The following is a 20,928-nucleotide window of genomic DNA, read 5'->3' on the forward strand; positions in this document are numbered from 1 at the left end:
TGAGCCATGCCTTTTAATCTTCTTTTGCAAGATTCATGCAGCTTCCGTGTGATTTTTTTATTGTATTTTTGGCATTTCTTTACGAAACTTTGGGATTTATGAGCCATTCTAACGCACAGCCTAATAAGCACAAATCATATTTGTATTTTGACTACCTAATCCAGCTGATGAAGACTTCAATCATCAGGGAGTTTCCACTTTTCAGCCATTGCTTGATGAGGGGATGTACATGTCTCCTTCTCCCTGTAGCTTTGATGTAGTTATTGCAAACCCCCTGGAGGTTTCCTTTATGCTCTAAGCTGGCAGATTGTTCATACTCCGTGATGGAGCCACAGACCCAGTGCCAACCAGCTGCTGACAATGTGAATGTTTCTCAAACCAATTACTCCTATGATGGTACAAGTTGCATTGCAGGTCTGGACCACTACGATCAGGAGTCTGGCTTGACCTTCTGGAGCATAATCCTCACCATTATCTTGGCTATCATTACTCTTGCCACGTTATTGTCCAATGCATTTGTAATTGCAACAGTGTATCAGACCAGAAAATTGCACACGCCTGCCAACTATCTCATAGCTTCATTGGCATTCACAGACTTTTTAGTGTCTATTCTTGTCTTGCCAATCAGCACCTTGTATACTGTAACTGGCAAATGGACTTTGGGGCAGATCATATGTGATATGTGGTTGTCCTCGGATATTACTTGTTGCACTGCATCTATTCTACATTTATGTGTCATAGCATTGGATAGATACTGGGCAATCACTGATGCAGTAGAGTACACAAAGAAAAGGACTCCAAAAAGGGCGGTTATAATGATAGCACTCGTGTGGGTCTTCTCAATATCGATTTCAATGCCCCCACTATTTTGGCGTCAATCAAAGATAGAAGAGCTTACGATGTGTGCTGTGAATACAGATCATGTTCTATATACTGTTTATTCCACTGTTGGGGCATTTTATTTACCAACATTACTACTAATTGCCCTTTACGGGAGAATCTATGTAGAAGCCAGGTCTAGAATTCTGAAACAGTCACCGAAGAGCACAGGCAAACGATTGACAAAGGCTCATCTAATTACTGATTCCCCAGGATCTTCTTCTGTGTCCTCAACCAACTCAAGGGCTGCAGATGTGTCAAGTGACACAAGTTCTCCAGTATACTTGAATCAGGTGAAAGTTAAAATATCAGATGCTTTACTAGAGAAGAAAAAGATAATGGCAGCCAGGGAGAGGAAGGCTACCAAGACTCTGGGGATCATACTTGGAGCATACATCGTTTGTTGGTTACCATTTTTCATTATTTCATTGGTTATGCCCATTTGCAAAGACGCTTGCTGGTTCCATCCTGCTATTTTTGACTTTTTCAACTGGCTTGGATATCTCAATTCTTTAATAAATCCAATAATCTATACAATGTCAAATGAGGACTTCAAACAAGCCTTTCACAAACTAATTCATCGTTTTAGTTGTCCATCATGACTGTAGCTCCAATATTCTTCTCCATGCCACATGAATGCACTTGTCTGGATCTGTCATTACAGGTAAGCTTCATTTAATGGCTGCAGATGCTAGAATTTATTATTGAAGGTTGGATAGGGATGTAAGTGATGTTACATTTAATATATTCCTGAATGCCAGAATTCAGCTTAAGGGGCATTGTTCTTGACCAATCATTGATTTTGTATTTTCCCAAAACAGCCTTGAACAACTCTTTGTTAGATGTACTTGTGTCTGTACTATCTGTTTATTGGATCAATCAGCAGATTTGTTCTTCAGTTAATGAAGTTCAACCTGAGTTAACTGATTTGCTGATGAAGCATCTAATTGAGAGTCAATACACAAACTGACATTGATCGATCTGGTTCAATTGGGTAGGGGGTATTAAGGAAACTGCAGTGCGTTTTGACAAAGAAAAAAAATAAACCTAAGGCTACCAAGCATATTTGTGTCTCCGGCAGAGCAAAGAATCAATGAGTAATATTCATCCTTCTTTTATTAAAGAGGTGTCAACCTCATATTCAATCATGGATCTTCATAGAACTGCATTCCTTTCATTAACTTCGCACACCTTCTCATTATGCATGTTCACCCTGTAGTCTTTGGTGTAAAACTAGAGATCTCACATATGAAATACCTTGCCCTCTGCAGTATAATGGCCAACTATTACAGCCCTAAGTGGGTCATAGAAGACATTGACCACAATATTATGTCCTCTGTGACCTATGACTACAATATGATTACGATGAGTCAAAACATAAATCATCTTCCTAATACTACTGTATGATTAGATATTTAGACTCATTTTTTTGTTATAAATTTCCAACACTTTTGCTCATACATTATGCATGCATACCAAAGAAGGGAATTCCCATAGCAAATAAATGATATAGATGGCTAAATATGTCATAATTCTTCTTATTATATATCCCTTTTTGGCACTTTATCAATAATTCTGTGACTGTTTTCCTTTTGTCTGCAGAACCCAGTCGATATTGTAAAGAATCACTGCCTGAAACTCTCTATCCTGAGTTGTCAGACTCATGAATGCTGCTGAGCACAAACGTCAATACATACTGCCATCCTACTGTTCAGCTCCGCATATCACTGCTATGACTCTAGCAATGATGCTGCTTAAATATTCACCCATGTCAAAAGCAAAAGAGATCACCTTCAAATCAATGCTTAGAATTAACACCTGGATGCGATAATTAATGTAGACTAATAAATTGTTTTGATTTTAATTATTTTTATATATATATCTATATTTTATTTCATTCATATCATTACTTTTTTTTTTTTTACTTGATTAGTCTGTGACATTCTTACCATTCGCACTGTAGGGGGAGTGCATAGTTGTTACGTTTAATGTCACTAATATTAATGTGTCAATGTGTATGCTTGTAATTTATTTCTGTAGAGAAAAAGTTGACACGATTTTAAAAGAAATGCTTTAAAGATGTGTCACAGTGTGCAGGTGGCCCATTCATCTCAGCTTTCTCGGTAAATGTGGTGTGCAGGAATTTGCAAAAGCAACATTGATGTTCTCCCAATCAATCTGAATCACATGGTGATCATACAGTCTCACAATTGATTGTTAGTAATTACCGTACGTATAAATGTTTCATCTAGTTGATAGATATGTCATTGACAGTTATGCCCTTCAGATGATCTTTTAGCACATGGTTCGACATGACAAATGTATTCTAATACCGGAGGAAATTGCACAGTATTTATGATTAAGCTATGGTTGATGCACACCCCTACTACATCAAGCACAGAGAATGTATGTTTTATTTTTCCTTAATGATTAAGCCTACCTATTATGTATTTATTGTATACTGTCCAAAAGTACAAAATGACTTTATATTTCCAAAAAAAGCCACACACGTGCAAAAATAAATGACTAGAATTCTGAATCAGATCAGTTTATTTTATTTTTATATTGTGTTTCGTTAACATGAACACTGTGGAAAAAGGTCCAAAGCAGCAAAGAAGCCATAATATATGAGATTGGTTAGAATGATTGTGTTTAAAATTGTGTTACATGTCTGGTTTCTTTTTTTATATGTCCAAGTACAAAATGTTAAATGAAAAAACATAGATTCACTCACATTAAATATAATAAAAACAAAATATTTTTTCTTTTTTCCAGTAAAACCTTTTTCTATTTGGGCATAGATATCATGTATATATATATATATATATATATATATATATATATATATATATATATATATATATATATATTTGTAGTGGTACAATTGAAAATATGTTCTCTCTGGTTTGAGGGACAGTGATTGAACATGTCTATGTCAACCCACAATAGAGGTAGATGGTTTAGAAGTTATACAATTTTTCATAGTTTTAAATCAGATAACTACTGTATGTGGTACCCATGTTTAACTAGCCATTTCTTGCATAACTCTAGACCCTGCAGGGTTCTAATGATTTAAAGGGATTTTCCCACAAGCAATGTACATTTTAATCAGCAGATCTTGGAATGCAAATAATTTCCACAATTGGATGTGTTAAAAAATGTTAAATTTCCTTAGACAATTTTATAAATGTGCCCATGTAGTGTACTGTGAAATGGCCTAACTTACCACAGATCCTGGTAAAATGAGGAAGCAGAAGAGAGTATACAGACATTACAACATGGGATCGCAGACACTGCTTTCTGTGAGGTAAAATATTTCCCTGCTTGTTTCACAACCTATTTTACCTCACAGAATGAATAAGCTGTGATCTCATGCTGTCCTGTCTGTCTACTCTTTTGCTTTTTATATGGACAGAAGCTATTTTATTTTCAGATCATGAACTGGAGCATCTCTGCATGGTCAGACATATCCTGTCACGGTAAGCTTCAGCCATTGATGCGGCCCAGCCCATAAACACCCGCAAGCTGACAGACCTCGGAAGGCCCCGAGGAATGTAATATGGACCCTTAATACTGCAGAGGGGGACCCGGGCCTACCCAAACTAGGGGAGGGCAGAGACTGGGGTTCTATGGCAGCTGAGCATGTGGACAAGGAAATAGACACTTAGGACTTGATTACACCGCACAACTTCAGGTATAGAGAAAGTAAAGTTTACTAAAGTAAAGTCACACAGTACCTAAACCAAACAAGACTATGCCAGGCTCCCGATTCCACACTTCCCAGAAGGGTACCAACGGATCACTGAGGCACAAATAGGCGGAACATCAGGACACAGGCAGGACATCAGGGTACACAAGTTCATAAGGACACAGGCAAGACATCAGGGTACAGACAGGACATCGGGACATCTGGACCCAGGGTCACCAGCAGACATCAGACAGAAGTCGTTCAGTTCCGGACATCCGACACGAGCTATAGGCACCACCACAGTCATCAGGCATTGGACCTAGGAAGGAACTCAAGCAGGATGGTGCTAGAACCGCAGGATTGCTGGACCTGCCAGGAGCTAGCATCGCATGGTAGTCAGAGCACAGAGTAGTAGATGCTCAGCAGAAACACCGGTTGCAAGAATCTCAAAGTCACTGGGTGCGAGGCTCCAGATGCAGAGGATACCAGGAACAGCTGCAGCTGCTGGCTAACAGAAGATATCATACTCATCCTCCTCACGCTGTCGCTGTATCTCCATCCAGGCACTGGCAGCTCTTCCTGTGCTCAGCGGTCATGTAGTACCGCTCATTAAGGTAATGAATATGCATGTGTCTCCACTCCCATAGGCGTGGAGTGCATAATCATTACCTTAATTAGCGGTACCGCGTGACCGCTGAGCACAGGAAGAGCTGGCATGCCAGGAAAACGGAGATGCAGCGACAGCATAAGGAGGGTGAGTAGGATGGTGGTGGTGGGGGGTGTGAGCCATGCGGGACCAGAAGAGCCGAGCCATGTGGGATTGGGGAGCCATGCTGGACCGGGGGAGCCATGCATACAGTATGGGGAGCCACACATCGCAGGACAGGACATAGCAGCCACACATAACAGGACTGAACTGGGGAACCACATACCAGGACAGGATGGGGGATCCACACATAGTAGGACAGGGATAAGAGGACAACAAATACCTAGCTTATACTCAAGTCAATAAGCTTACCCAGTTTTCCGTGGCCTTGAGGTACCTCGGATTATACTCAGGTCGGCTTTTACTCTAGTATATATGGTATGTTTTAACTTTAACCAAAGAGAGATTAGTAGTTGCAATTTAGACTGATGATTGTAGTGCAAAAGAGTATAGTTCACTCACCATAGGGTGAATGACAAGGTGTCTATATATTTAACCCCTTTCCCTCAAGAGGCATATCCATACGTCCCTGTGACCTGGGTCTTATTCACCTGGGTCGTATGGATACGTCTCGGATATTTTGCACATACACAGGCTGTGCATGTTCAATCGTCGCTGGATGTCAGCACATTCTAACAGCTGACACAGGCACTAAGTGCCAGTAGTGGTCTTGCACCACTCCCGGCACTTTAATCTCTGAAATGCTGTGATCAAATTGAATTGCAGCATTTTGGGAGCAGGCAGATGGATGACAGCCCTTCTGCCCTTGGATTGGAGACCCCGCAACGTCATGTGGGGTCTTAATCGTTGCCATGGTGACACGCTGTCGTCGTGACAACATCCAGGTCACCAGAGCTAGGAAAGTTGCTAGATCATGCTCAGAGCATGATCAGCAACTTACCGTCACTGCAGCGCTGACAGTTTGCATAGCATAGGAATGTTGCTGCATCCCCATGCTATACAATCAATCAGCCTGCAAAAAATGAAAGTCCAATAGTGGGACAAAGTAAAAAAGTTTAAAAAAAATTAATAAGAAGCTAAAAAAGAAATTGTTAAACATTTAAAAACTAATACAAAATATAAATATATTGGACCCATGAATGAATATTTTTGTGAAAAAAAACAATAAAAGTACATATATTTGCTATCACTTGCTTTTGCAATAAAAGCGTCTTTTACTGTGTGACAGCAGCCAATCATAAAAAACGATACAAATGTTGTATCGCTGTAATTGCGCAACCCGAAGATTAAAGTCGTCAAAGCACTTATAACACACAAGGAATGGGGTAAAAAAAGTATAAAACCAATTACTCATCAGCTGTTTTGTTCATCTGCCTCCCAAAGATTGCAGTAAGGTTCGGCGCACATTTATCCTGAGCTCTACGCTGAGTGCTTACATCAGAGTTTCCATGTAAATCTCTTAAATACATGATTCAGATTAAAAAACCCCAAAGGAAGATTCTCTATAATCAGGCAGACGGAGGCACTGTGGATGCCAATGGACCTGTGATCTGGCTGTGTCCATCTTTTTAGGATTGCATAAAAGTGGAGTTGGCCTCAGTTTTATGTACTTCTGAAAAGAAGGACATCGCTGGTCAGAAGCCACGAAAATATAGGGGGCTTCCACAATGCTGTGTACAATGGCTCTTCGCCCCTCAAAAGTAATTCAGCAGATTCTGTGCTCTCAAATCCAAATACCACCCTCCCTTATGAGCCCAACAGTGTACCTAAACCACATATAGCATCCACATGTTTGGCATTTATGATGTGATGAGAGCCCACCTAACTTTTGGATGCACGTCTCCAGAAGCATGAGCTGGACATAAAGTACTGGTGACTGCAACGTACTGGTCACTACAACGTACTGGTCACTACATTGGCAGTTTAAAATTTTCACTCGGCAACATTATTTGCTGCTTGGTTCTGGAAAAACAACATAAAGTCCAAATCATCACTACAACTGTAGAAAAATATTTAGAATTGAGACAAAATTGAGACAAAAATGTATTGCCACTAGAGTTGACCTTTGTAGAGTCGAGCCGGGTTTCGCGAAACCCGACTATCTCAAAAGTCGGGTCGAGTGAAATCGGCCGATTATGACGTAAAGTCGGGATCGACCGAAACACGAAACCCAATGCAAGTCAATGGGGCAGCATAGTCGGCAGTGAGTGGGGGCCAGGAAAACACCTAGAGTGCCCATTTTAATGTCAAAACCATCCATTCTTCTTAATGAAGCTTGTCAAGCGTAATTTACCTTATAATAATTGGAAGGCATTTGAAATTGGGGGTCATTTGGCTAAAGTTGTGTGGGGTAGGGCTGGTTCAAGTAATTAGTGGGCCCAGGAAATCTGGACCACGTCACGGCAGTGGAGCAGGGAGAGGTAAGTATTTCAACTTTGCAAGTGCTGTGATCCTGAGCAAGCAGGGGGGGCCACTTGTTGGCATTGGCACTGGCACAGGGCCCCTCAAAGTACAGCGGTGTGTTTGCACGGCGGGGGCGCCTCCCACCGGCAGCAACACTTTTGCGTACTATGAGAGGCCCTGTGCCAGTGACGTCGCCAACTAGTATTCCTCCCCCCACCTGATGAAGGAACCTGCACTTTCATCTGCACCTTCCTCTTTGTCCCCGTGTAAGGTGCTATGGTATGCGGGAAGAGCAACCTGACTTTCAGCAGGGTCACAATGTTGTTGTGTAGCATGCACGGGGAATGTTGCGTTATGGGTCAATGTACCAGCAGACTCATCTATCACTGGCTGGGCAATGGGCACGATGAAGTGGAAACACAGATATAGGCCCAAAGAATAAAGTGGGCTAAATGCAGTTCAAAATTGGTAACACAGGAATAACCAGGGGGCATTGCAGTGGAGGACAACTGGAATGAGAGGCTGACACAGAGAGTAGGGCCAAATCAGTAAGTAGTCAAAATGCAGTTCAAAATTGGCAACCGTAGTAAACAGGCGGCACAGCTTTGTTCAGTGGAGGAGAACAGCAAGGAGTGGCAGACACCGATAGTAGGCCCCAACCCAACTAGTAGGCCAAATGCAGTCTAACATTAACAACTACTTAACGAGAGCCTGAAAATGGAATTTCAGGACAGGAAACCAGGAGAACAGCAAGGAGTGGCAGACACCGATAGTAGGCCCCAAACCAACTAGTACGCCAAATGCAGTTGTTCCATTTAACCACAATTTAATGAGAGCCTGAAGATAGAAGCTCAGGAAAGGCAACCTGGGGAACACCTTGGAGTGTAACACACCCTCTCTCTCCACCCCATACCCATTTTGTAGGCCTAATGCAGTGTACTTTTCTACAACTACTAAACGAGAGCCGGAAGATCGAAGCTCAGGAAAGGCAACCTGGGGAACACCTTGGAGTGTAACACACCCTCTCTCTACACCCCATACCCAATTTGAAGGCCTAATGCAGTGTAGTTTCCAAGAACTACTAAACGAGAGCCGGAAGATCGAAGCTCAGGAAAGGCAACCTGGGGAACACCTTGGAGTGTAACACACCCTCTCGCTACACCCCATACCCAATTTGAAGGCCTAATGCAGCGTAGTTTCCAACAACTACTAAACGAGAGCCGGAAGATCGAAGCTCAGGAAAGGCAACCTGGGGAACACCTTGGAGTGTAACACACCCTCTCGCTACACCCAATACCCAATTTGAAGGCCTAATGCAGCGTAGTTTCCAACAACTACTAAACGAGAGCCGGAAGATCGAAGCTCAGGAAAGGCAACCTGGGGAACACCTTGGAGTGTAACAAACCCTCTCTCTACACCCCATACCCAATTTGTAGGCCTAATGCAGCGTAGTTTCCGACAACTACTAAACGAGAGCATGAAGATCGAAGCTCAGGAAAGGCAACCTGGGGAACACCTTGGAGTGTAACACACCCTCTCTCTACACCCCATACCCAATTTGAAGGCCTAATGCAGTGTAGTTTCCAAGAACTACTAAACGAGAGCCGGAAGATCGAAGCTCAGGAAAGGCAACCTGGGGAACACCTTGGAGTGGAACACACCATCTCTCTACACCCCATACCCAATTTGAAGGCCTAATGCAGCGTAGTTTCCAACAACTACTAAACGAGAGCCGGAAGATCGAAGCTCAGGAAAGGCAACCTGGGGAACACCTTGGAGTGTAACACACCCCCTCTCTACACCCCATACCCAATTTGAAGGCCTAATGCAGTGTAGTTTCCAAGAACTACTAAACGAGAGCTGGAAGATCGAAGCTCAGGAAAGGCAACCTGGGGAACACCTTGGAGTGTAACACACCCTCTCTCTACACCCCATACCCAATTTGAAGGCCTAATGCAGCGTAGTTTCCAACAACTACTAAACGAGAGCCGGAAGATCGAAGCTCAGGAAAGGCAACCTGGGGAACACCTTGGAGTGTAACACAACGTCTCTCTACACCACGGAAGGGCTGATTCTTAGGAAGGAAGGCTGTTGGAAATAAGCATTGCGCGTCCGAGGGTGATTATATTCTTATTAGGTATATACTCACCCTCGGACGCGCCCTGCTTCTTTATTTGGAATGAATGTTTATTTGCAATGTGGTGTTGACTTTCTCTATTATTTTGGTAATTAATGATTTTATTATTTTCATTGTTTTGCATCTTCTCGGCAATAATATAAAGAAGACACGACAGGACAACACTCGGTGGATGCCATATGTGTGTTTTCAATTGAAAAAACCTTTCAGTTAACTACTTGCAGGAGAAAGTAATTGTAGCTGGTGGCCATTTTTAGTACTGTACCAGATTTTAGTTGTGTGTTTGTTTTTAATGTTAAAATGTCTGCATTTGATATCTCTCCAGTATTTTCTTTTTTGTAAGCAAAATACTTATTTTTATATTTTCTGATGTTGGTTCCAGGGGTACACGGGCAGCAGTGCCCTGGTCAGTGTAGTAGTAGTTGAAAGAATGGACCACAGACAGGCATCGAAGGCCTAAAATAAAAAAATTGGGCTGGCTGTAGGCAATTTTAAATTGGTTCCAGGGGTACACGGGCAGCAGTGGTGTGGTCAGTGGAGGCCTAGTGGAAGGAGTGACCGCAGACAGGCATCGAAGGCCTAAAATAATAACACATGGCTGTAGGCAATTTTAAATTGGTTCCAGGGGTACACGGGCAGCAGTGACCTGGTCAGTGTAGTAGTAGTTGAAAGAATGGACCGCAGACAGGCATCGAAGGCCTAAAATAAAAAAATTGGGCTGGCTGTAGGCAATTTTAAATTGGTTCCAGGGGTACACGGGCAGCAGTGGTGTGGTCAGTGGAGGCCTAGTGGAAGGAGTGACCGCAGACAGGCATCGAAGGCCTAAAATAATAACACATGGCTGTAGGCAATTTTAAATTGGTTCCAGGGGTACACGGGCAGCAGTGACCTGGTCAGTGTAGTAGTAGTTGAAAGAATGGACCGCAGACAGGCATCGAAGGCCTAAAATAAAAAAATTGGGCTGGCTGTAGGCAATTTTAAATTGGTTCCTGGGGTACACGGGCAGCAGTGACCTGGTCAGTGTAGTAGTAGTTGAAAGAATGGACCGCAGACAGGCATCGAAGGCCTAAAATAATAACACATGGCTGTAGGCAATTTTAAATTGGTTCCAGGGGTACACAGACAGCAGTGGTGTGGTCAGTGGAGGCCTAGTGGAAGGAGTGACCGCAGACAGGCATCGAAGGCCTAAAATAATAACACATGGCTGTAGGCAATTTTAAATTGGTTCCAGGGGTACACGGGCAGCAGTGACCTGGTCAGTGTAGTAGTAGTTGAAAGAATGGACCGCAGACAGGCATCGAAGGCCTAAAATAAAAAAAATTGGGCTGGCTGTAGGCAATTTTAAATTGGTTCCAGGGGTACACGGGCAGCAGTGGTGTGGTCAGTGGAGGCCTAGTGGAAGGAGTGACCGCAGACAGGCATCGAAGGCCTAAAATAATAACACATGGCTGTAGGCAATTTTAAATTTGTTCCAGGGGTACACGGACAGCAGTGGTGTGGTCAGTGGAGGCCTAGTGGAAGGAGTGACCACAGACAGGCATCGAAGGCCTAACATAACAAAAATGTCAATACAATGGTATTGTCAGTGGCAGGCATTGAAGGATGTCAGCGCATAGACTAAACATTGGTGGAGCTGTGAGATAATTTTGCAAGTGGTAGAGCACTGTTTGAGCTGGGGTGGGGGGAAACTGTCTTGTGGCCGGCGGTACAGGCCCAGGGCCCCTCATATTACAACGGTGTGTCTGACGTTGGGTGCGCACCACCACCGCCAGAGACACTTTATTGTACTAGGAGGGACCCAGTGGCAGTGCCATCGACCAAAAGCGGGCTCACCCACCTCTTCAGACAAACTGCACTCTCACGGGTGCTGTCGCCAAGTGTCGATACCACGGCCCCGTGTGGGGAGTTTGGCCATTTAGTGAGGTGTAAACATGTCGTATGCTGGACAATCAGGTGCTGAAAATTACGAGATTGGAAAAGGCATTCAGAATAGTCCACAGGCAAGACCTTTTCATAGGAAAGCTAGGTGTCAGCCGGGCAAGGTGGGGCAAAAGATTTCGAAATCCAGTTGTGGTTCATTTTAATGAAGGTTAGATCATCTACATTTTGGGTAGCCAGACGAGTCCTTTTTTCTGTTAGTATTGAACCTGCAGCACTGAATACTCTTTCTGATAGGACACTAGCTGCCGGGCAAGCAAGCTCCTGCAATGCATATTCTGCCAATTCTGGCCAGGTGTCTAATTTTGATGCCCAGTAATCAAATGGGAATGACGGTTGAGGGAGAACATCGATAAGGGATGAAAAATAGTTTGTAACCATACTGGACAAATGTTGTCTCCTGTCACTTTGAATTGATGCTGCAGTACCTGTCCTGTCTGCGGTCATAGCAAAATCACTCCACAACCTGGTCAGAAAACCCCTCTGGCCAACGCCACTTCTGATTTCTGCCCCTCTAACTCCTCTGGTCTGCTGGCCCCTGCAGCTCGTGTGAGAACGATCACGGGCGCTGTGTGCAGGGAATGCCAGAAGCAAACGGTCAACAAGAGTTGATTGTTTGGTTGCTAATATTAGTTCCAAGTTCTCATGTGGCATTATATTTTGCAATTTGCCTTTATAGCGAGGATCAAGGAGGCAGGCCAACCAGTAATCGTCATCATTCATCATTTTAGTTATGCGTGTGTCCCTTTTGAGGATACGTAAGGCATAATCCGCCATGTGGGCCAAAGTTCCAGTTCTCAAATCTGCGGTTGTGCTTGGTTGAGGGGCAGTTTCAGGCAAATCCACGTCACTTGTGTCCCTCAAAAAACCAGAACCCGGCCTTGCCGCGCCACCAATTTCCAGTGGCCCCGGAAAAGCTTCCTCATTAAAAATATAATCATCCCCATCATCCTCCTCGTCCTCCTCCTCCTCTTCGCCCGCTACCTCGTCCTGTACACTGCCCTGGCCAGACAATGGCTGACTGTCATCAAGGCTTTCCTCTTCCTCAGCTGCAGACGCCTGATCCTTTATGTGCGTCAAACTTTGCATCAGCAGACGCATTAGGGGGATGCTCATGCTTATTATGGCGTTGTCTGCACTAACCAGCCGTGTGCATTCCTCAAAACACTGAAGGACTTGACACATGTCTTGAATCTTCGACCACTGCACACCTGACAACTCCATGTCTGCCATCCTACTGCCTGCCCGTGTATGTGTATCCTCCCACAAAAACATAACAGCCCGCCTCTGTTCACACAGTCTCTGAAGCATGTGCAGTGTTGAGTTCCACCTTGTTGCAACGTCTATGATTAGGCGATGCTGGGGAAGGTTCAAAGAACGCTGATAGGTCTGCATACGGCTGGAGTGTACGGGCGAAAGGCGGATATGTGAGCAAAGTCCACGCACTTTGAGGAGCAGGTCGGATAACCCCGGATAACTTTTCAGGAAGCACTGCACCACCAGGTTTAAGGTGTGAGCCAGGCAAGGAATGTGTTTCAGTTGGGAAAGGGAGATGGCAGCCATGAAATTCCTTCCGTTATCACTCACTACCTTGCCTGCCTCAAGATCTATAGTGCCCAGCCACGACTGCGTTTCTTTCTGCAAGAACTCGGACAGAACTTCCGCGGTGTGTCTGTTGTCGCCCAAACACTTCATAGCCAATACAGCCTGCTGACGTTTGCCAGTAGCTGCCCCATAATGGGAGACCTGGTGTGCAACAGTGGCAGCTGCGGATGGAGTGGTTGTGCGACTGCGGTCTGTGGACGAGCTCTCGCTTCTGCAGGAGGACGAAGAGGAGGAGGAGGGGGTGCGAACGGCTACAGCCAATTGTTTCCTAGACCGTGGGCTAGGCAGAACTGTCCCAAACTTGCTGTCTCCTGTGGACCCTGCATCCACCACATTTAACCAGTGTGCCGTGATGGACACGTAACGTCCCTGGCCATGCCTACTGGTCCATGCATCTGTTGTCAGGTGCACCTTTGTGCTCACAGATTGCCTGAGTGCATGGACGATGCGCTCTTTAACATGCTGGTGGAGGGCTGGGATGGCTTTTCTGGAAAAAAAGTGTCGACTGGGTAGCTCGTAGCGTGGTACAGCGTAGTCCATCAGGGCTTTGAAAGCTTCGCTTTCAACTAACCGGTAGGGCATCATCTCTAACGAGATTAGTCTAGCTATGTGTGCGTTCAAACCCTGTGTACGCGGATGCGAGGCTAAGTACTTCCTTTTTCTAACCATAGTCTCATGTAGGGTGAGCTGGACTGGAGAGCTGGAGATCGTGGAACTAGCGGGGGTGCCGGTGGACATGGCAGACTGAGAGACGGTGGGAGATGGTATTGTTGCCACCGGTGCCCTAGATGCAGTGTTTCCTACTACGAAACTGGTGATTCCCTGACCCTGACGGCTTTGGCCTGGCAAAGAAACCTGCACAGATACTGCAGGTGGTGCGGAAAATGGTGGCCCTACACTGCCGGAAGGGATGTTGCGTTGCTGACTAGCTTCATTGGCCGAGGGTGCTACAACCTTAAGGGACGTTTGGTAGTTAGTCCAGGCTTGCAAATGCATGGTGGTTAAATGTCTATGCATGCAACTTGTATTGAGACTTTTCAGATTCTGTCCTCTGCTTAAGGTAGTTGAACATTTTTGACAGATGACTTTGCGCTGATCAATTGGATGTTGTTTAAAAAAATGCCAGACTGCACTCTTTCTAGCATCGGATACCTTTTCAGGCATTGCAGACTGAGCTTTAACCGGATGGCCACGCTGTCCTCCAACAGGTTTTAGCTTTGCCACGCGTTTTGGGCAAGATACGGGCCCGGCAGATGGAACCTGTTGCGATGTTGATGCCTGCTGCGGCCCCTCCTCCTCCGCTTCAGAACTGCTGCCGCCTGCACCCTGTTCCCCCAATGGCTGCCAATCGGGGTCAAGAACTGGGTCATCTATTACCTCTTCTTGTAGCTCGTGTGCAACTTCGTCTGTGTCACCGTGGCGGTCGGTGGTATAGCGTTCGTGATGGGGCAACATAGTCTCATCAGGGTCTGATTCTTGATCAGCACCCTGCGATGGCAATGTTGTGGTCTGAGTCAAAGGACCAGGATAGTGGTCTGGCTGTGGCTGTGCATCAGTGCACTCCATGTCAGATTCAACTTGTAATGGGCATGGACTGTTAACTGCTTCACTTTCTAAGCCAGGGACGGTATGTGTAAAGAGCTCCATGGAGTAACCCGTTGTGTCGCCTGCTGCATTCTTCTCTGTTGTTGTTTTTGCTGAAGAGGACAAGGAAGCGACTTGTCCCTGACCGTGAACATCCACTAACGACGCGCTGCTTTGACATTTACCAGTTTCACGAGAGGAGGCAAAAGAGCTAGAGGCTGAGTCAGCAAGATAAGCCAAAACTTGCTCTTGCTGCTCCGGCTTTAAAAGCGGTTTTCCTACTCCCAGAAAAGGGAGCGTTCGAGGCCTTGTGTAGCCAGACAACGAACCTGGCTCCACAGCTCCAGACTTAGGTGCAATATTTTTTTTCCCACGACCAGCTGATGCTCCACCACTACCACTACCCTCATTACCAGCTGACAATGAATGCCCCCGGCCACGACCTCTTCCACCAGACTTCCTCATTGTTTTAAAAACGTTAACAAACAAACGGTATTTGTTGCTGTCACACAACTTACACGGTGAGCTATAACTTCAGTATGATTTAGCTACCCCTTTACAGGTGGGTGAGACCACAACGAAAATCAGCCACAATGTTACACACTCTGTTGTTGGCAACAAATTAGATGGCACACACGCAGGACTGTCACTGAAGCGCAAATGTAAATATTTATCTCCCACTGATTTGTGTTTGTTTTTTTTAAAAGGGAGACTTCAGAAAAAAAAAAAATTAAAAAAAAATTATTTTTTACAGAAGAATTTATAAAACAAATAAAATGAAATGATTGTTTCAGGGAGAATTTAGGAAAAAAAAAAAAAAAAAAGGCTTTGTAGGGCCCACTGAGTGAGAGAGGACGCACACAGGAGTCAGGAGTGGCACACAAGCCCAGAGGCCAATATTAATCTCCCACCGATTGATTTAGTTATTTTTTTTGGTAGATTTTGGAACCCAAATCAAGCAAAAAAATTAATAGGCTTTCTATGGCCCACAATTGGGGAGAGAGAGAGAGATGGCACACCCAGGAGTCAAGACTGGCACACAAGCAGAAGGGGCAATATGAATCTCCTACAGATTTTTTTTTTTTTTTTTTTTTTTTCAGGGAGACTTGAGAGAAAAAAAAAATACAAAAAAAATGATTTTTTTCAGGAATAATTTAGAAACCAAAGAAAATAAAATGATTGTTTCAGGGAGAATTTAGAAAACAAATAAAACAAAAAATAGGCTTTCTAGGGCCCACTGAGTGACAGATGACGCACACAGGAGTCAGGAGTGGCACACAAGCCCAGAGGCCAATATTAATCTCCCACTGATTGATTTAGTGATTTTTGTCAGGTAGATTTTGGAACCCAAATCAAGCAAAAAAATTAATAGGCTTTCTATGGCCCACTGAGTGAGAGATGGCACACACAGGAGTAAGGAGTGGCACACAAGCCCTGAGGCCAATATTTTTCTCCCACTGATTGATTGATTGATTTTTTCAGGTAGAATTAGGAACCCAAATCAACCCAAAAAATAAGTAGGCTTTCTATGGCCCACTATTTGTGAGAGAGATGGCACGCTCAGGACTGGCACACAAGCCCAGAGGCCAATATTAATCTCCCACTTTTTTTTTTTTCCAGGGAAAATTTATAAACCCAATAAAAAAAATAATAATAAATAGGCTTTCTATGGCCCACTATCTGAGAGAGAGAGATGGCACGCTTAGGACTGGCACACAAGCCCAAAGGCCAATATTAATCTCCCACTGATTGATTGATTGATTTTTTCAGGTAGAATTATGAACCCAAATCAACCAAAAAAATAAATAGGCTTTCTATGGCCCACTATTTGTGAGAGAGATGGCACGCTCAGGACTGGCACACAAGCCCAGAGGCCAATATTAATCTCCCACTTTTTTTTTTTTCCAGGGAAAATTTATAAACCCAATAAAATAATAAAAAAATAGGCTTTCTATGGCCCACTATCTGAGAGAGAGAGAGATGGCACGCTTAGGACTGGCACACAAGCCCAAAGGCCAATATTAATCTCCCACTGATTGATTTATTGATTTTTTCAGGTAGAATTTAGAACCCAAATCCAGCAAAAAAATTAATAGGCTTTCTATGGCCCACTGAGTGAGAGATGGCACACACAGGAGTAAGGAGTGGCACACAAGCCCTGAGGCCAATATTTTTCTCCCACTGATTGATGTTGTGATTTTTTCTGGTAGATTTTGGAACCCAAATCAAGCAAAAAAATAAATAGGCTTTCTATGGCCCACTGAGTGAGAGATGACACAGACAGAGATAGCACTCTAGCAGAAATGTCAATCTTAATCTCCCACAAAAAAAAAAAAAAAAAAAAAGGGAACTGTCCTTCAATTACTATCTCCCTGCAGTAATCTCAGCCAGGTATGGCAGGCAGCAATAAGGAGTGGACTGATGCACAAATTAAATAAAAAGTGTGGACAAACAAACAAGATAGCTGTGCAGAAAGGAAGGAACAAGAGGATTTGTGCTTTGAAAAAAGCAGTTGCTTTGCACAGCGGCGTACACACAGCAATGCAGCTATCAGGGAGCCTTCTAGGGCAGCCCAATGAGCTACAGCGCTGAGGAAAAAAAAAAAGGAGCTTCCACTGTCCCTGCACACTGAAGGTGGTGTTGGGCAGTGGAAATCGCTACAGCACAAGCGGTTTTGTGGTTAATGGACCCTGCCTAACGCTGTCCCTGCTTCTGACGAAGCGGCAGCAACCTCTCCCTAAGCTCAGATCAGCAGCAGTAACATGGCGGTCGGCGGGAACTCCCCTTTATAGCCCCTGTGACGCCGCAGACAGCAAGCCAATCACTGCAATGCCCTTCTCTAAGATGGTGAGGACCAGGACCTATGTCATCACGCTGCCCACACTCTGCGTTTACCTTCATTGGCTGAGAAATGGCGCTTTTCGCGTCATTGAAACGCGACTTTGGCGCGAAAGTCGCGTACCGCATGGCCGACCACGCACAGGGGTCGGATCGGGTTTCATGAAACTCGACTTCGCCAAAAGTCGGCGACTTTTGAAAATGTTCGACCCGTTTCGCTCAACCCTAATTGCCACAGGTAGATCCACTCTTTTTTCTCTTATTGTGTGGTGGTGAGAATTCATTCTTGTTCTAAGCTTTTGCCCTGTCTCCCCCCACATACAGACCTCCAGTTGGACATTTAGTACAAATAATTAGGTACACCACATTAGAAGTGACGCAGCTGAAAGTACCTGGTATCTTGTAGTCCTGATGTGAATTGGGGATATTTATCTTGTCCGTCGTCATTATAAATGGACAGATTTTACATTTTTTCTGATTGCAAGGAAAGGTACCTGCAGCAGTTGGAGAGGAGAGGGAGCTCTTGACAATGATGCTTCTTAGATTTGGGGGCTGCCTAAAACACAGTAGTGGGGGTCTGGAAAAATGGATTGTAAACGGGCATCTTTATGTAGTAAAGGTTGTAATTTCCGTGCAGCTCCCCTTAGCACCTCCAGATTTGGATTGTAGGTAACTACTAGAGGTACCCGGTTATTTTCTTCTTTAGCTTTGTAATGTAGCAGGTGATTCCTTGATATTCTGGTGGCTCTTGTAATCTGGTTTTCAATTGTTCTTGGATGGTAGCCCGGATTCAAAAAAGGTCTTTCTGAGGCGACCAAGGTGTTCATCCCTATCCATTGGGTTGGAACATATACGATTGTATCTGATGGCTTGGCTGTAGACAATAGAGTTTTTTATGTGTTTTGGATGGAAACTGTCCCATTTAAGGTATGTTGGACGGTTGATTGGCTTCTTATACAGGGATATCTCTATTTTATTGTTCTGCAGCTTAATGATGGTGTCCAAAAAGTTAATTTCAGTGCAGGAGTAGTTGAGTGTCAAGTTGATGGTAGGATGAAATTGATTAAACTGTTCATGGAACGTCTTTAGCTGTGGCTCAGATTCCATCCAGATGATTAAAATGTCATCAATGTTGCGGTAGTACGCCTGAGGCCTGATGGGCCATGAGGACAAAAAGTCGCTTTCAAGCTTGGCCATGAAAAGATTTGCATACTGTGGGGCCAATTTACTTCCCATTGCTGTGCCAGTCTCCTGTAGATAGATCTTGTCAAATTCAAAGTAATTTTGGGTGAGGAAGAATTTTATAAGCTTCACCACAGAATATGTATCAGTCCCTGTGTTTTCCAGGAAGAATTTGCAGGCATTTAATCCATCCTGGTGTGGGATATTGGAGTACAAAGATTCCACATCCATGGTGGCCAGGATGGTTCCTTCTGGTAGAGGACCTATTGCTGATAGTTTATTCAATAGGTCAGTTGTGTCCTGAATGAAGCTGGGTGTATCCTTTACCAGGGGTTTAAGAATACCCTCTACCCATCCAGATACCTGCTCAGTAAGGGTGCCCACACAATAAATAATTGGTCTTCCTGGGTTTCCAGATTTGTGGATTTTGGGAAGCATGTAGAATTTCCCTGTTCTTGGACTTTCTGGTATCAGGTCATTGGCTCTTATGAATTCGTCGGGCAGACAAGATACCAACTTTTTTAGTTCCTTGTAATAGTCCTGTATAGGATACGACTCCAATTTTTTGTAGTAGCATGTGTCCATAAGTTGTCTGTTTGCTTCCTTCATATAGTCTGATGTGTTCATCATGACTATTGCACCACCCTTGTCAGCAGGTTTGATGATGATTTCTTTGTTGGTTTTCAGAGACTGTATGGCCTTTCTCTCCTGGGCACTGATGTTGGATGCTTGTCTCCTGTTAGTATCTATGATGGTGGATTTTATCAAATGTCTGAAGGAGTCTATATAGTTATCCAAATGAGGGTTGCATCCAGGTGGAGGTGTCCAGTCTAACCTCTTCTTTGTTGTTAGGATCCCTTTTCCTTCAGTCCAGGTAGGTTCTGAATCTTCTGTATCATTGAAATATTCCCTCAGGCGCAGTCTCCTGAAAAAATGTTCCATATCACTGCAGAGTTCAGTTTTATCCAGGGTCTTAGTAGGACAAAATGAGAGTCCTCTGGAAAGCATGGCCAGCTCCACTTTGTTGGGTTTATAGAAACAGGAACACATGGGCTACTTGCACAGTGAACAATTATGGAAACAGGAACACATGGGCTACTTGCACAGTGAACAAGTCTGTATGATCATGTTCACACACCACCAAGAAACCTGAAGACACAAAAGAGAATAGTAAAACCAAAAACACTCAGTTTGAAAAAATGTTGCAGTAATCCGCAAGTGCTAGTAAAAGATGTAAAAAACAGGGTATTTGGTTGATACGTTTTTTGCAAAAAATGTATACTAAGCTGCTCTACCAATCTTCACGGTATACCCTTATCAGAGCAGTCCTAACTAATGTATGCAATCCCTATCTGATGTATTTAAAAACCTGATCATCTGTATATAACCTGTGTGAACAGGGTTCAGAGAGGAAAAATCCATGTGTGCATACAGGGTAGAACAGCTTTTGTGCAGATAGCCCAAGAGGAGTGGTGGAACTCCCCAGTCTTGTAGACCCAAGAGAACAATTATGGAAACAGGAACACATGGGCTACTTGCACAGTGAACAAGTCTGTATGATCATGTTCACACACCACCAAGAAACCTGAAGACACAAAAGAGAATAGTAAAACCAAAAACACTCAGTTTGAAAAAATGTTGCAGTAATCCGCAAGTGCTAGTAAAAGATGTAAATAACAGGGTATTTGGTTGATACGTTTTTTGCAAAAAATGTATACTAAGCTGCTCTACCAATCTTCACGGTATACCCTTATCAGAGCAGTCCTAACTAATGTATGCAATCCCTATCTGATGTATTTAAAAACCTGATCATCTGTATATAACCTGTTGTTGGATGCTTGTCTCCTGTTAGTATCTATGATGGTGGATTTTATCAAATGTCTGAAGGAGTCTATATAGTTATCCAAATGAGGGTTGCATCCAGGTGGAGGTGTCCAGTCTGACCTCTTCTTTGTTGTTAGGATCCCTTTTCCTTCAGTCCAGGTAGGTTCTGAATCTTCTGTATCA

The 20,928-nt window shown here is 43.9% G+C and overlaps 1 protein-coding gene across 1 annotated transcript; it reads left to right on the forward strand.

Annotated features, from left to right (window-relative positions):
• Positions 1-233: 233 nt before the first annotated feature.
• Positions 234-2,568, forward strand: HTR1B (5-hydroxytryptamine receptor 1B). The gene is made up of 2 exons (XM_069726502.1): positions 234-1,543; positions 2,482-2,568. The coding sequence occupies exon 1, from the start codon at positions 324-326 to the stop codon at positions 1,479-1,481; it is 1,158 nt and encodes a 385-aa protein (XP_069582603.1). The 5' UTR covers positions 234-323; the 3' UTR covers positions 1,482-1,543; positions 2,482-2,568.
• Positions 2,569-20,928: the final 18,360 nt, after the last annotated feature.

Source organism: Ranitomeya imitator, chromosome 5 (genome assembly GCF_032444005.1).
Source record: "Ranitomeya imitator isolate aRanImi1 chromosome 5, aRanImi1.pri, whole genome shotgun sequence".
In the NCBI taxonomy this organism is placed as follows: Eukaryota; Metazoa; Chordata; class Amphibia; order Anura; family Dendrobatidae; genus Ranitomeya; species Ranitomeya imitator.

Excerpts from the sequence above, each read along its gene's own strand:
- HTR1B (XM_069726502.1), top strand. The coding sequence starts at position 324 with ATGGAGCCACAGACCCAGTGCCAACCAGCTGCTGACAATGTGAATGTT.